This window comes from Pelophylax lessonae (assembly GCF_965119305.1).
Source record: "Pelophylax lessonae genome assembly, chromosome: 6".
NCBI classification, from domain to species: Eukaryota; Metazoa; Chordata; class Amphibia; order Anura; family Ranidae; genus Pelophylax; species Pelophylax lessonae.
In genome coordinates this window covers 218,223,814-218,239,680 of record NC_138773.1, presented here as the reverse complement: position 1 = coordinate 218,239,680, position 15,867 = coordinate 218,223,814, and the positions used below count along the sequence as shown (strand labels likewise).

The following is a 15,867-nucleotide window of genomic DNA, read 5'->3' as shown; positions in this document are numbered from 1 at the left end:
GTCAGGCACTCATGTTGGACGAGAAGGCCTGGCTCCCAGACTCCGCTCTAATTCATCCCAAAGGTGTTCTATCTGGTTAAGGTCAGGACTCTGTGCAGGCCAGTCAAGTTCCTCCACCCCAAACTCGCTCATCCATGTCTTTATGGACCTTGCTTTGTGCATTGGTCTAAATCATTTGGTGGAGGGGTGGTTATGGCGTGGGGTTGATTTTCAGGGGTTGGGCTTGGCCCCTTAGTTCCAGTAAAAGGAACTCTTAAGGCCTCAGCATACCAAGACATTTTGGACCATTTCATGCTTTGTGGGAACAAAAAATGTCCTGGTCAGGAAGGGGGTAAAATGGTTCAAAACTAAGACAATCAATATTTAAACCAGGCATGTCCAACCTGTGGCCCGGAACCGCAGGCAATGTGGCCCACTGCCCCCTGACAATTTTTTTTTTTGCTGGGGAGGAAGGAATTTAATGCATGGCCACAGCAGCTTCCAACTAACGGTAGGCAGAGGCTGCCTTGGAGGGGAGGGGGGGGGGCGAGCATGTGCAGTGTTTCTGACTCCTACCACCATGACCACTTCAAATCACTGAAGTGTTCATGGTGGTTAGAGTGTTCCTTTATTATCTCTCAGAAGAAGTAAGCCTCTGTATACTGATTCCATTACATTTGATCATCCTCTAGTTGTGTTAAATCAGTGCGGGGGGCGCTGCATTTTATTACTTATATACCTTAACTATAGTATATATTTTATATGCGGCCCGAGAAAATTTCTCTATACTCAATGTGGCCCAGAGAATCCAAAAGGTTGGACACCCATGATTTAAACAGTATAAACATGATATGGAAACCCTGACAATACACATAACAAGTAATTTGCCAAGTATACACCTAAAAAGTCAAAACAGCATGACAAATACCAGCCCGATATTTACGGACAGTTGTAAAAGTCACAGATTTTTTACAAACTGTCAGTAATTTACTGATGGTTGGCAACCCTCGCATGGTCAGCATTACAAACGTCAGTAACAGGAGTCAAATTTTAGCTCAGTTTACACCAGCAGACTTTAAGTAAAAATCAAAACTTCTGTTCAGTTTTTACAGAAGAAAAAGGAGAAGGACCTCCACTTCAAAGGATGACTAATGAATCATTTGATGCATGTGTCTTTACAGAGGAAGACGTTCTAAGATTGCTGTCTAAAGTGAAGACAAATAAGTCACAGGGTCCTGATGAGATACACCCAAAATTATTAAAAGAGCTTAGTGGTGAGCTGGCAAAACCATTAACAGATTTATTTAACCAATCATTAGTAACAGGAGTCGTCCCGGAAAGATTGGAAATTGGCAAATGTCGTGCCCATTCACAAGAAAGGTAGTAGGGAGGATTCGAGCAACTATAGACCTGTGAGTCTGACATCAATAGTAGGCAAATTAATGGAAACCCTATTAAAGGATAGGATTGTGGAACATCTTAAATCCCATGGATTGCAAGATGAAAAACAACATGGGTTTACTTCAGGGAGATCATGTCAAACAAATCTTATAGATTTTTTTGACTGGGTGACTAAAATAATAGACGGTGGAGGTGCAGTAGACATTGCATATCTAGATTTTAGTAAGGCTTTTGACACTGTCCCACATAGAAGACTTATCAATAAACTGCAGTCATTGAGCATGGACTCCCATATTGTTGAGTGGATTAGGCAGTGGCTGAGTGACAGACAACAGAGGGTTGTAGTCAATGGAGAACATTCAGAACAAGGTCATGTTACCAGTGGGGTACCTCAGGGATCTGTACTGGGACCAATTTTGTTTAATATCTTCATAAGTGATATTGCAAAAGGCCTCGATGGTAAGGTTTGTCTTTTTGCTGATGACACAAAGATATGTAACAGGGTTGATGTTCCTGGAGGGAAACGCCAAATGGAAAAGGATTTAGGAAAACTAGAAGAATGGTCAGAACTCTGGCAACTGAAATTTAATGTGGATAAGTGCAAGATAATGCACCTGGGACGTAAAAACCCAAGGGCAGAATATAGAATATTTGACACAGTCCTGACCTCAGTATCTGAGGAAAGGGATTTAGGAGTAATTATTTCAGAAGACTTAAAGGTGGGAAGACAATGTAATAGAGCAGCACGAAATGCCAGCAAAATGCTTGGATGTATAGGGAGAGGTATAAGCAGTAGAAAGAGAGAAGTGCTTATGCCGCTGTACAGAACACTGGTGAGACCTCACTTGGAGTATTGTGCGCAGTACTGGAGGCCATATCTCCAGAAGGATATAGATACTCTAGAGAGAGTTCAGAGAAGAGCTACTAAACTAGTACATGGATTGCAGGAAAAAACTTACCAGGAAAGGTTAAAGGACCTTAACATGTATAGCTTGGAAGAAAGAAGAGACAGAGGGGATATGATAGAAACTTTTAAATACATAAAGGGAATCAACTCGGTAAAGGAGGAGAGCATATTTAAAAGAAGAAAAACTACCACAAGAGGACACAGTTTTAAATTAGAGGGGCAAAGGTTTAAAAGTAATATGAGGAAGTATTACTTTACTGAGAGAGTAGTGGATGCATGGAATAACCTTCCTGCAGAAGTGGTAGCTGCAAATACAGTGAAGGAGTTTAAGCATGCATGGGATAGGCATAAGGCTATCCTTCATATAAGATAGGGCCAGGGACTATTCATAGGATTCAGATTCAGATATATTGGGCAGACTAGATGGGCCAAATGGTTCTTATCTGCCGACACATTCTATGTTTCTATGTTTCTATGTTTCTATCAACAAAATACTCAAAACTATGGTTCTGACTCTGGCCCTGGCAGAAAGAGAAGAATCAGCATGGGAGAAAGGCAGCATTGAAGGCTTTTGGTTATGTGAAATCACTGAACATAAATACTGGGGGTTCATTTCTTCCCACTGACATCGCTAATGCTGGGAGATTTTTTGTAACACCACCAATGTTAGGGGATTATTTCTTTCCACTGACAGCACCAATGCTGCGGGTTTAATTTTGTCATTGACAACACCAATGCTGGGGGTCTATTTTTGACACCATTAGCACTGGGGGTTTATTTCTTCCCAATGACACAACAACTGCTGGGGTTTATTTCTTGCAAGTTCCCACTGATACCACAAATAGTGGGGGTTTATTTTTTCCCACTGACACCACTTATGCTGGCAGTTTATTTCTGACACCACCAGTGCTGGGGATTGATTTCTTTCCTACTCACAGGAGCAATCCAATGACACCACTAAAGTTGTAGGTTTACTTCATCCAACCGACCCCACCAACCCTTAGTGTTTATATTTTGCCACTGAAACTACCAATATTGGGGGTTTATTTCTTTCCACTGCCACTGCTGATGATGGGTATGTGATCAATTTATCTAACCAGATACTTGGAAAGAAAGCTCAAATTTGTCATTATTCAAAGCAACTGTTCAGTTTCTAACTAGCATTGGTGCAGTGAAAATGAATGCAATTATTTTGTTTGTTTGCTAGGGACAAGGGACAATAAGAAATGTTCTTGTTAGCACTTGTTTCACATGTAGCCCCCTGTCCTAAACAATTGCTACTATGTAAATTTAGTTTTTGAGTGGGCTGTAGTTAGTGCAGACTAACTGTATAGTTTTTCACTTGGTTTTTCCTAAGCTTAAGTTGGCCAGTTATTTCTCACTATCTCCAGAAGATGGCACTCCTATCCCCAGTCAGTATGACATTTCACAAACAAAATGCTATGAATATTTATATTTCCTTCAGTTAATCCAGTAGGAGGTTTATAGGTTTATGCCACTGGTGCATGCTGGGGTAGGATATAAATATTTGGGACAGGCCATGTGCTATCTCTCTCTTTCCCTGGGCTGAGGCCTAGGGGGTGCTGCTGGATGTAGCTCTGCTATTAGGCCCAGTAACCTGTGTTTGGGCTTAACGTGTTATGAAGCGGTCATGAAGCTGTCCTGCCTGGTCTGGAGGAAACTGTGCCAAGGAAGAGACCCAGGGGAGGCCTCTTGCTGGAGAGAGCCACTAAGAAGGTTGATCTCTCAGAAGAACCTGGTGACTCACTTGAAGGAAGCACTAAAATTAGGGAACATGCTTACAGTGTTGCTGGGTCAGCATAAAGGTTTTTAAACTGAGAAGCTGGACATTGACCTAATCCTCACCTCCTTAACAATTCTGCAATAAGACTTTAAAAAGACAAAAGTGAGTGGTGGCCAATATCTTTTCTCGGTCCTCCCATTTTAGCCATGCATCTATAGATCTGAGATAGCTGCCCTTTGCTCCAACATGATCGAAAAGGAGATATGTCAAGTTAGATATTAGATGACTATCAAAACTTGTTTTTTGGAATTCATTGGATGAAGGTGAATAATTACTGACTCTCTGTGGTGTCTTCTGGTGTCAGCCTATTCTTAGGAAAATAATAGTGGAAAGCTTGGAAAATGTAGTAAACTCTTACAGGACCACTCTTTAAGATCCACTAGCTGCAGGATGTCTCCAGAGGTTGCAGAGCAACCGTAAATATGTAGCTGTCTTCTGACCTTGGTGTAATTGGCTACAATGCGTCCTTGAAGCAAGATATACACTCACCGGCCACTTTATTAGATGCAACTGTTCAATTGCTTGGTAACACAAATTGCTAATCAGCCAATCCCATGGCAGCAACTCAATGCATTTAGACATCTAGACATGGTGAAGACCATATTCTGAAGTTCAAACCGAGCATCAGAATGGGAAAGAAATGGGATTTGAGTGACTTTAAACGTGGCATGGTTCTTGGTGCCAGATGGGTTGGTCTAAGTTTTTCAAAAACTGCTGATCTGCTGGCATTTTCATGCACAAGCATCTCTAGGGTTTACAGAGAATGGTCCAAAAAAAGAGAAAATATCCAGTGAGTGGCAGTTGTGTGGACAAAAAATGCCTTGTTGATGTCAGAAGTCAGAGGAGAATGGGCAGACTGGTTTGAGATGATAGAAAGGCAACTGTAACTCAAATAACCACTCGTGACAACCAAGGTATGCAGAATAACATCTCTGAAATCACAACACATCAAACCTTGAAGCAGATTGGCAACAACAGCAGAAGACCACACCAGGTACAACTCCTGTCAGCTACAAACAGGAAACTAAGGCTACAATTCACACAGGCCCGTCAAAATTGGACATTAGAACATTGGAAAAATGTCACCTGGTCTGATGGGTCTTGATTTCCGCTGCGAAATTCAGATGGTAGGGTCAGAATTTGGCATAAACATGAAAGCATGGATCCATCCTGCCTTTTATCCACGGTTTAGGCTTGTGGTGGTGGTGAAATGGTGTGGGGGATATTTTCTTGGCACGCTTTGGGCTCCTTAGTACCAATTGAGCATAGTTTTAATGCCACGGCCTACCTGAGTATTGTCACTGACCATGTCCATCCCTTTATGACTACAGTGTACACATCTTCTGATGGCTACTTCCATGGCTGCAGGATAATGCACCATGTTACATAGCTCAAATCATCTCAAACTAGTTTTTTGAACATGACAATGAGTTCACTGTACCCCAATGGCCTTCACAGTCACCAGATTTCATATCAAATAGCAAACCCTTGGGGATGTGGTGGAATGAAAGATTCAAATCATGAATGTGTAGCCAACAAATCTGCAGCAACTACGTGATGCCATCATGTCAGTATGGACCAAAATCTCTGAGGAATGTTTCCAACACCTTGTTAAATCTATGCCACAAGGAGTTAAGGCAGTTCTGAAGGCAAAAGGGGGTCCAACCCGGTACTAGCAAGGTGTACCTAATAAAGTGGACGATGTTTCCTTCTCCCTTTTATGGAACCTTGCCGGTACATGATCCCTCCTCTCGTAGCCCCCCCCCCCCCACGATTGGCCTACCACAAGTTCATCATTGCTGACCCCAACCCATAATACTCCCCCTGTTGTACCCAGTCCAGACTACAGTTGGTTCCCATGTGGGGTAGTCGGAGCCCGGTGTACCTTAATGTTTGGTCCTCACATGGTGGAAGCTCAACACACTCATGTGTCACCGACAAGGTTCACCTGAAGTGCCTTGACTCGACCTGTTATTATGTTCATGTTTCTTGTTTCAAATCTGTGACCATTGTGATAATTTTCTCTTCCTTATTATACTACTACAACATTTGTACCTAACCTTCTTGCAAAAATTCAATAAAAATTTGGTTATAAAAAAAAAAGTGGACGATAAATGCATATTAAAGCAATAAGCGATAAATTGTGGCTAATCCTGGCTATTCTATTTAGCTCATAATATAGAACTATGTGAGTTTTCTATTGATTACCTGACTTGAGATAAAAGAAAACATTTTGCACATGTAGCTAACGCCTAGGTTTTGTTTAACCACTTAAGCCCCGGAAAATTTGACCCCCTTCCTGACCAGGGCCTATTTTGCGATTCGGCACTGCGTGACTTTAACGGACAATTGCGCAGTCGTGCGATGCTGTACCTAAACAAATTTGGCGTCCTTTTTTTCCCACAAACAGAGCTTTCTTTTGGTGGTATTTGATCACCTGTGCGCGAAAAAGAGCGTAAATTTTGCAAAAATAACAATATTTTTAACATTTTTTAATATGAAATTCCCCAAAAAAATGTAAAAATCAAAATTTTTTAACATTTTAGGCCAATTTTTTTTTTACCATATGTTTGGTAAACAAAATCGCAAAAAGCGTATTTTGATTGGTTTGCGCAAAAGTTATTGTGTTTACTAACAAAGGGAAGGATTTTTGTCATTTTTGTTGTTTTTTTTTAACGAGTAATGGCGGCAATCTGCAATTTTTTTTTGCGGGACTTCGACATTGGAGCGGACAGATCGGACCCTTGACTGACATTTTTGACATTTTTGGGGTTACCAGTGACATTACTACAGTAATCAGTGCTATATATATGCGCTGTTACTGTAAAAATGACACTGGCAGTGAAGGAGTTAACTGTATTGGAGAGGGAGGGGTTAAGTGTGTCCTAGGGGCGTGCTTCTAACTGTGATTGGCTGTGGCTGTGTGTGTAAGAACAGTGATCAACGGTCCCACATAGTAGAACCGTTTGATCATCATTCTTACACAGGGAGAACTGACAGGCGGCTTTGTTTACACTAGCCGCCTGCCTTTCTCCCGCTGTCATGGACGATCGTGAGTGCCCGGCGGACATCGGGTCCGCCGGGCACACGTGCGGGGGGGGTCCGTGACCGAGCGGGAGCGGGAGCGTGCCTCCGGCGGCGCGCACTCGCTCCCCACATCCTTGCAGGCTAGCGACGTAGATCTACGTCGCTCTGCCTGTGAGGGGCTGACTGCCGACGTAAATAGTCGTGCGGCAGTCGGCAAGTGGTTAAGAACATGGTGATGCTCACATCTAGACATTTGCTTCAGAATGCTAATTCATTCAAATTTACATGGGAATATATATTTTCCAGGGGAAATCTTTCAGTTAATTTGGCATGTAAGAGGATGTGGACTCCCTTCAGCAACATATAACGCAAAATAACAATCAAACTGACAATGGCCCATTGCCATTTCTTGGAGTGCAAATATTTCAATGGTAAATAAAGCATCTTTCCTGCTGGTCCTCACACCAAACACTGCACACTTTAGTTTTAGAAGAGAAATAAAAAGGAAAACTTTAGGAATTTGTCAACTCAATGCCAGCTGGGTCTCTGCTTGAAATGGAATTTAATTTCAGAAGTATCGCTGAGTGATTTTTAGCAAGCTAGAAAAAAAAAAAAAAAGTTTTGGTGTCTGAGGATGAATCATGTTAATGAGCTGGTGTGTGAGCAATATCCTGGACTTGTAAATAACCTTGAGATAAAATATATATTCACTTGTAACTGTCTCACTTCAGAGATTAAAGAAAAAGAATGGAGAAGTGATGAGGTCCTGTCAGGATACTGTGACTGAGGAATACTAAAGGAGTAAGGTTCTGGCAGGTCACTGTTACTATGGGACTCCGAAATAATTATAAACGAATTGGCTTAGCTTTCACAGTTATTTCAGAGCCATTGAAATTGAACGTGCAGTCTTGCAGGGCAGAAGTTCACACAAGGAGGGGTGGGCGATGCTAATAGGTGCTGTGCCGCAAATCCTGGAACAACTTGAAATGTCGTTAGAAAGCCTGCACTGCGTAGCCAGAGGCTATTCCATAATCTGACCTGGTCACTTCCACATGTGCTCTGTTTTAATGGCTGTTGTCATTTTAAAGCTGAAACAACCCCTCGTATCCTTTACCATTACCCCTGAGGATGGCACCATATAAGATCTCTGTTTAGATAAACCATTGCCATGGTGCAGCACATGTGATCAGCCATGGTACCAGCTATTTGGGGGTTTAACAGGCCTGTTGAGAGCTGACATAAGAACACTATCAATTGTATGAAAATTATTACTAATTTCAGAATTTTCCATATGTCACTTTCAAGTGATTCTGGGAAATGAGCTACGTCATCTGACTGTTAATATGACCTAAATTACTTGGTTTGTTGAATGATCTATAGTGCTTATTGAGGAGGGATTTAAATTCCCTTCAAATATGAAAGTAATTCAAGCTAAAAAGATGGATTTCAATATTGTAAAATAATATTCTCAATGAGGTAGAGACTTTTTAGTTTGAGTGATATTTACAGTAAATACTGTAGCACTGTTACTGTTTTGATAAATTTAAGTTTTTGGCTCCTAGAGCACTAATGGATTATTTAGCTCTGCTCTGGGCTCTATAGGTATGTGCTCAATTACTTCCCCCTGTCTCCCAAGGGACCCTGGGTGGGAGAATGATGACCCCAGCATGCATGTTATTATCTCCCCAGCCAATCCCTGGTCAGTATGGCAGGTGACCAGCAGGGGGCTGAGGAGGTATAAATAGTCCAGTGCCCAGAGCAGAAGTCTTGTTCCCATAGAAGTAGGACCCAGACTGAGGGCTGTGGCATCCCTGGAAAATTTCCTTGGAACTACAGGAAAACTTGTATTGGGGTTCTGAGAAAATTAGGGAATTGGCGCTGCCTAATAAAGGTGATGTGAATAGGGGTAAATAAATATATGCAATATGAATGATGATGTATAGAAGAGTAAATTAATAGTACGTGATAATTTAGAGCATAAAATAATATACAATAGACATATATTGGGGTTCTGGCTGTTGTTTGGCTTAGGGACCTCTGTTCTACCCTTCACGAAAAGCATCCTAAGGATCGAGGACACAGGTTGCTGAAGTACCGAAGTTGAGTGACCCTTCACATGGCTGCCTGGAAATCTGGAAACAATAAGCATTAGGTTAAGACTTACATGTTGATGGCACATCCGACCCAACTCCAACTTTTTTTGTTTATGTTTCTAGTAGAGCTCCTTGCCAAAACTTCTGCAAAGATTTTATAGCCATCTTTGTTAGGGAAATTTCCCCTCACTTCCTATTCTGGTGACACCAGCACAGGAAGACACAAACTGTTAGATATTCTACCCCCTCCCCACTCTACATAATTTAAATTGACTTTGTTGCTGTCTCTGTGACCACCAGAGGGATACATTATCTTTTTTATTTTTTTGCAAAACCCTGTCTTTGAGTCATGGGGTCAGGAAGTGAGGATAAATCTCCCCAAAGGGGACATGGACAACAACAGACATTTAACAGAGGTAACTTTTTCTTCTTTGTACAAAGAGGGAATTTTAAGGTTTAGGTTAAGGTTTAGAAATCGCTTCTCGGCCTTTTGGCTAAGATCAAGTGTAGTATCTGTTCTTATCAGTTGGTATGGACCCTGAGGGTTAGTATCGGCAGGGGCTGAAATGAACCGGGGCGCTCCAGACGTCACTGGGGGACCGGGAAGTAGGCACTGTCAGAGAAAGCCGGATGGGTCTGTTGCCTTCTGGTTTGAGCAGGTCCGATCCTATCAGTTTGAAGGGAGCAAGAAAGCTGGGAAAAGACGGTTAGTATTGCTCCTGGATGTGATTGGTGAGGAACGTGGACGGCGGTGGGCGGGCCTTTTCCTCCTGGGTTGAATCTGGCCTTGCAAAAGGCTTGTCCCCAGTTGTAGGCAGGCTCTCCCTAAGCTGTACATGTTCCAAACCTCCTGGTAGGTAAGGGCTGCACTCGGTCTGGCCATTGGGCCGGGATAGAGAAAGCCCGTAGTGCAAGTGCCCCTGGGGTGGCAGCCCAGGGGTGCCTTGATTTCTCACTGGTGAGGGGCAGCTCGCCTGAGTTATTTTGGCACCTTGGTCACTGCACTGTGCACACTTTTTCCGCACCTGCCTCTTGGGACAGGCCTTTTGGCTTGCACCAGAGGAATTTTTTATTCCGGCTGGAAGGCCTGCCTTGGTTCCTCACATGGCACCATAGCACTTTCCCCACTTCCCCTCCCCCACTTTTTGTTTTGTTTGTCTCTTTTTCTTTGTAGTTTGTCACCTGCACTATCACCTTTGTCTTCTTTATTTTGCACGACTTGTAGGGTGTGGGTCCTCGGGCCCTACCTTAAGTCTTGGGAGGGGGTGGATATGGCCTTTTGGCTAAGTCCGCCCTCTCTCATGGGGTCTCCCTTCGGGGGAGCCCCACTTAGTACTCGGTGGGGGCTGTTTCGGCAGTCCCCCTGAAGAACGGGGTCGGTCTGGTTTCGGCCAGACAGACCATGAGTACCTTAATCCCTGTCAGGAGTCTTGCGCCCCGGGGGAATGAGGTTTGGGTCCTACCTCCTCGGAGGGAAGACCACTAGTTTCGCACACCCTGTGCACTTTTTGTGTTCTCACTTTGTGTGTGTGCACTTTTTATGCACCGGGTGGAGTCTTTTGAGTGTGTTGCACACGCTACGGGCTTTTAAAAAGTTTTTTAGAAATAGTGTGAAGGTAAGGGTAAAGATTACATTTTAGGCTGGATTTCCCCGCATTCAATTCGCATGACAGGAGAGTGTGACCGGCTCTCAATGGAGCCGGTTCACACAGCTCCGGGTACACTGGAAAAGGGTCCTATGTGTCTTTGGCTTTGTTTCAGGAGCGACTACAGGCAAAAATTCGGACCTGATTCGCACCTGAAATGGTGAACAGACACGCACCAAACCCCAGGCTTGAACCCGGCCTTAGTGTAGTGGTTTAAGTGTTATAAGCAACCTAAGAGTAAAATATTGGTAAAAGGCCTTTATTTTTTATTACCTTAATGTTTTTCAGCAGTATAAAGCCCACACATTATACTACAGGTGCTGAGCTGAGCTTAAATTATGAGGTTCAAATGTTATACTGGACATATACATATATATATATGCGCGCACACACACAGGTATATACTGTGTGTGTATATATATATATATATATATATGTATATATATACACACAGTATATATAGTCTTTTCCCCCTATAACATTCCTAAATGGCCATTGTCTTATGAAATAAGAGCAATGTAGTCTATAAGCTTTTTAAAGCGTAGTTTTACTTGGCATTTGTGTATTGCTAGTGCAGTTTTTCAGCAGAGTGGGCTGTAAAATTTTACTGCTTATTAAATAAAAGTATAAAAGGCTTCTGAACACAACTGAGATTATTTAATAAGCTTTTACAAAGATGATGTTTAAAGCACAGATGATGTTCAAAGCACAGTAACAAGTACCAAACACATTTAATCTTTCATCACCTTTGGGCAGTCAGGAGAATAAAAGATCATTGCTGACGATTGATTTAGGTTTGAATTTTTATTTATCAATTAATCCTGAACATATAGACACTATATTCTGTTAATGTTACCTATATAACATTATTATATGTGAGCTTTATGATGGTTTTAAACACAAATATATATATATATTGAAAGCAAATAAAGTGATAGCAACGTTCAGTGTACACCCCAGAGAAATGTCAGGTGTCTCCTATTTCTGACACCTTAGTGTACAAAACAGCAAGTGTAAATTGCCTGACCGCATTTGCAATACAAAAGATTGGACTTTTTTCGGTGCCCTCTTGTGTTTGTTCCTATGAACTGCAGCTTTTGTGGCGCTCTATGCTGTCTGAAAATTTATAGCACATATCTTTTGTATTTCTCCAGGGATGCATATCACAACATAGCTGCGCTGGATCCAGAGAAATTGAATATCTTCCGCACTGTTAGAGAAATCACAGGTACAGAGCTTCTGTTTTGGAATCAAATACCATTGAATTGGTCTGCCTATAAAATGTATTAAGTATATACCATTTGATATTTTTGATCATAAATTATAGAAAATCTTCAAGCATACGTAAGATCTTCCTATTTTTCTGTATAAAGATATAAAAGTACTTCAACAAATGACAAAGCCTGTAAAGTTTTCTATATTTTTCATGTATCTATGCATCTATGCTTAAGTGCTGCTCAGTAAAACCTATAAACCCGAAAGGTTCTGTAATTCTCCTGTGATTAATGTTCATGTACAGCTTTTTTTTTTTTTATTAGATTTAGAATTTAGTGTAGGGAAGGATGAGGGTACATCTTCCAATAGGGAAACCTGCTGCAGAGACAACTGTCTAATAGCTGAATTCTGCTCATTTTGTAACAACCTCCTCTGACTCATTACTCAATAAACCGACAGAAGTTTGAACTCTTCCCTGCTATTGCCTAATTAATAAATAATAATAATAATAATAAAAAAAAAACTTTCAGCCATATATACACATTTTAGACAAATGTACAGCAGTTTCTTAAAGTAGAATTCCAGCCTAAACTACTCTTAAAAGTGCCCCCTCGCCCCTCCTAACACTTATGCTGACTAACCTGTATAAGAAAGATGTATACTTGCCATAGGTGTGTGCAGCCTATTGCTTTAGGGTGTGCACTCCATAGCTCAAACACACATGCCTTTCTCTGCAGCCTTAGCTGAACAGGACAGTGAATGAATGGGAAGTGCTCTGTGCTGAGCAGCTTCCTGTTCATTTACAAACTGAAGCCTAGTAAACACAGTTTACTAGGCTTCAGTTATGAACATAGTGAGTGTGTTCATTGTGTTTATTTAGAAAAGGAAAGCGCTGGTAAATGACATATTTGCTTGCCATTTCCCCTACTCACCATTCTAAAACATCCCAGCAGCTGGAGGGAGAGGAGAGGAGGGAAGCCAGCAGCACAGTGGGTGGGGGGGGGGGACACGGGGAAAGCCCTGGCAGTAGGGGGCATTGGCACTGCACGTAGTGATTTGGGTGTTGCCAGGCACACCTGGCACACCCCCTGTGCACACCTATGATACTTACCTATCTTCAGCCCACTCAGGTTCGGTCTCGTGATCCCCTGTGTCAGCCAGTGGTGACTGCAAGAGAGCGGAGAGGCTGCTCAACAATAGCTGGTTAACCCTGGAGCAGGGACCTCACCCATAGGCTGAAATAACTCCTCCATTGTCGGCCCTGTAGGCACCGCTAACTGACACAGGGAAGCTGGAACATGTGACAGGACCAGAGTGATCTGAAAAGAAGTAGGTATATGCATCTTTCTTACACAAGTTAGTCAGCATAGGTGTTGAGAAGGGCAAGGGAGCATTTTTTAAGACTAGATAGGGTAAGCTGCCTACACATGACTCAGTTTTTTTGTTCAACCAGCTGGCTGAAAAAAAATAAAAAACTGAACCAATTTCCCCATCCATACACATTCACAGTGGATGTGAAAATCCTGCCCACTGTATCTTTGTATTCTGACATCGGGACTCCCCTGCTGTACCAATACACTGATAAGCGCTGCAGCCCATTGGTTCCATGCTCTGATCAAATGCTGGTTTTCCAGCAGGACTGTTCGGCGGTTTAATGACCGGCTTCTGTTGAACAGAGAGGGCTATGCACCAATCAAAATTCAGCCGATTCCTGCTAAACCTGTCAAATTTTGATCCATGTATGGGTTTAAGCTCTGGCAACCTCAAGCTTTACACAATGGATAGGTCAGAAGAAGCTTGATAAAGGGCATATAGGCTAGGCATGATTGAGGAGGTGGGGCTGTGGCACATGACTCTAAGTACAAGAAAGGTGTCAATGTAGAATGTCATAGAATCCCAAAATAAATAACAAACATGTTATACTTACCTGCTCTGTGCAATGGTTTTGCACAGAGCAGCACTGATCCTCCTCTTCTCAGGTCCCCGCCAGCGCTCCTGGCCCCTCCCACTGCTGAGTGACCCCAAAGCAAGCTGCTTGCTATGAGGGCACTTATGTGGGCTTGCTCCCGAGCCTTGCTGTGTGTGTCTATTGACACTCACAGTATGGCTCTGCCCCACCCCCACTCACTCCTTACTGGCTGTGATTGACAGCAGCAGGAGCCAATGGCTCCAGCAGCTTTCTGAGCCAGTGAGGATAGAGAGCAGTGATTGTGCACCTCGCTGGATCAACATTATGCTCAGGTAAGTATAAGGGGGGCTGGGAGCTGCACACAAGAGGTTTTTAACCCTAATGCAGAAGGCATTACGGTAACACAAAAAACTTCTGCCTTTAGAACCACTTTAAAATAGCTTGAAAAACATTTTTGGTTAACTTCATCTGAAAGGTTATCTAAGACCAAAATTGTTTCTTTTAGTTTTAGACAGAGTAAGGATTAGTAAAAAACAAAAAACAAAACCTGCATCCCGGCATCTCCTATCATGTGGCACAACAGGAAAGGAGAGAATATCTCCCTAAAGTAAGAGGGAATTCCCTTCTAGAGAGTTGTCAGTGTAATAGATGTCCACACTGAAAGATTTCTGTGCAACACGTGTTCCAGTGACGAACCTAACTTCTGGATTTCCCATCGCTTTCTTATCTTGTGCCAATGGTCACAGGACAAAGTGAGAGAGTGCTTATCCTTCCCTAGCACCCTAGTAAGAACACAGACCGCATTAAGGGACAGGGATCTGATACTTCTTCACTCTAACCAAAATAAAAAAATATATAAAAGATTAAAGATGCTTTAAATACTGTAAGTTTATAATATTGCCAAAATTATTGTGCACGTGCAATGATCTCAAAAGCCATTGTTCCTTAATCTTTATAGGTTATCTTAATATACAGTCCTGGCCAAAGAATATGACAGATCTCAGTGTCTTTTCCAACCTGGTCAGCATTGGAGGTCGGGATTTATACAGGTAAGGAAAAATGAGTGAAGTTGTACTTAAAGCAACTTGTGCAGAGTGGTGATCTTAAAGTGCTCCTGGATTCTATAGCATGCACTTCCAAGTACCAAAAGTACACAGGGAATCCCAAAACCTGGGAAGTTCTATTATTCTGATCAAAGCTCTGAAGGATGAGATCTTGTCCTTTTTCGCCCATGTCCAGCATTTACCTATTGTCCAGTGAGACTTCTATTTAGTGACCAATGGTGAGGAATAGAGGATGGTAGACATTGGGATGGAGCTCAACTTCCTGCATAATAGGGGGATCTAAGTTTTGGGGCTCCTAAAGCACTCTTCAAATAAACTCATGCTTGGATGATGGCATGGTCACACAGAGTAAAATTTAAAGTAGTGCAATTTAAAGTCCAACTTCAGCACTACTTCAGCACTACTTCAGCACTACTTCTGTGAGATTTGTAATGATTTGAAAATACTTCATTGAGAGGGGCTGTCCATGTCACAGGGAGGAACCTGAACAAAAGTTTAACTAGCAAAGTGTTAATATGTAACATCTTTCAGGGCTCAAGTAGTGCTGATATAGACACAGGTACGATTTGCAGCACGATTTACAATATAGTCTATGGCAGTGAAATAATGCTGAAGTTCTGAAAAAGTAATACATAAACTACTTCCCAAATCGTATTACCTGAAATCGTATCTATTAAAACACTGCCATAGAAATACATTAGATGCTACTTCAGGTACGATTTGTAAATTGTATGTCATGCCTGAAGTTGTACGAAAAAAAGGCCAAAAAGACAAAGGCTATACATAGATGGGTGAATCTCAGACTTAGATGGTGGTTATACA

The 15,867-nt window shown here is 42.1% G+C and overlaps 1 protein-coding gene across 2 annotated transcripts in view; it reads left to right on the top strand.

Moving 5' to 3' along the window:
• Window positions 1-15,867, top strand: part of ERBB4 (erb-b2 receptor tyrosine kinase 4) — a 1,312,942-nt gene that overhangs the window by 933,350 nt on the left and 363,725 nt on the right. For both annotated transcript variants that reach the window (XM_082261897.1, XM_082261896.1), the window contains exons 10-11: window positions 12,012-12,085; window positions 14,940-15,030. In XM_082261897.1, coding sequence (XP_082118023.1) covers window positions 12,012-12,085; window positions 14,940-15,030 — 165 coding nt within the window. The remainder of the gene's footprint in view (window positions 1-12,011; window positions 12,086-14,939; window positions 15,031-15,867) is intronic.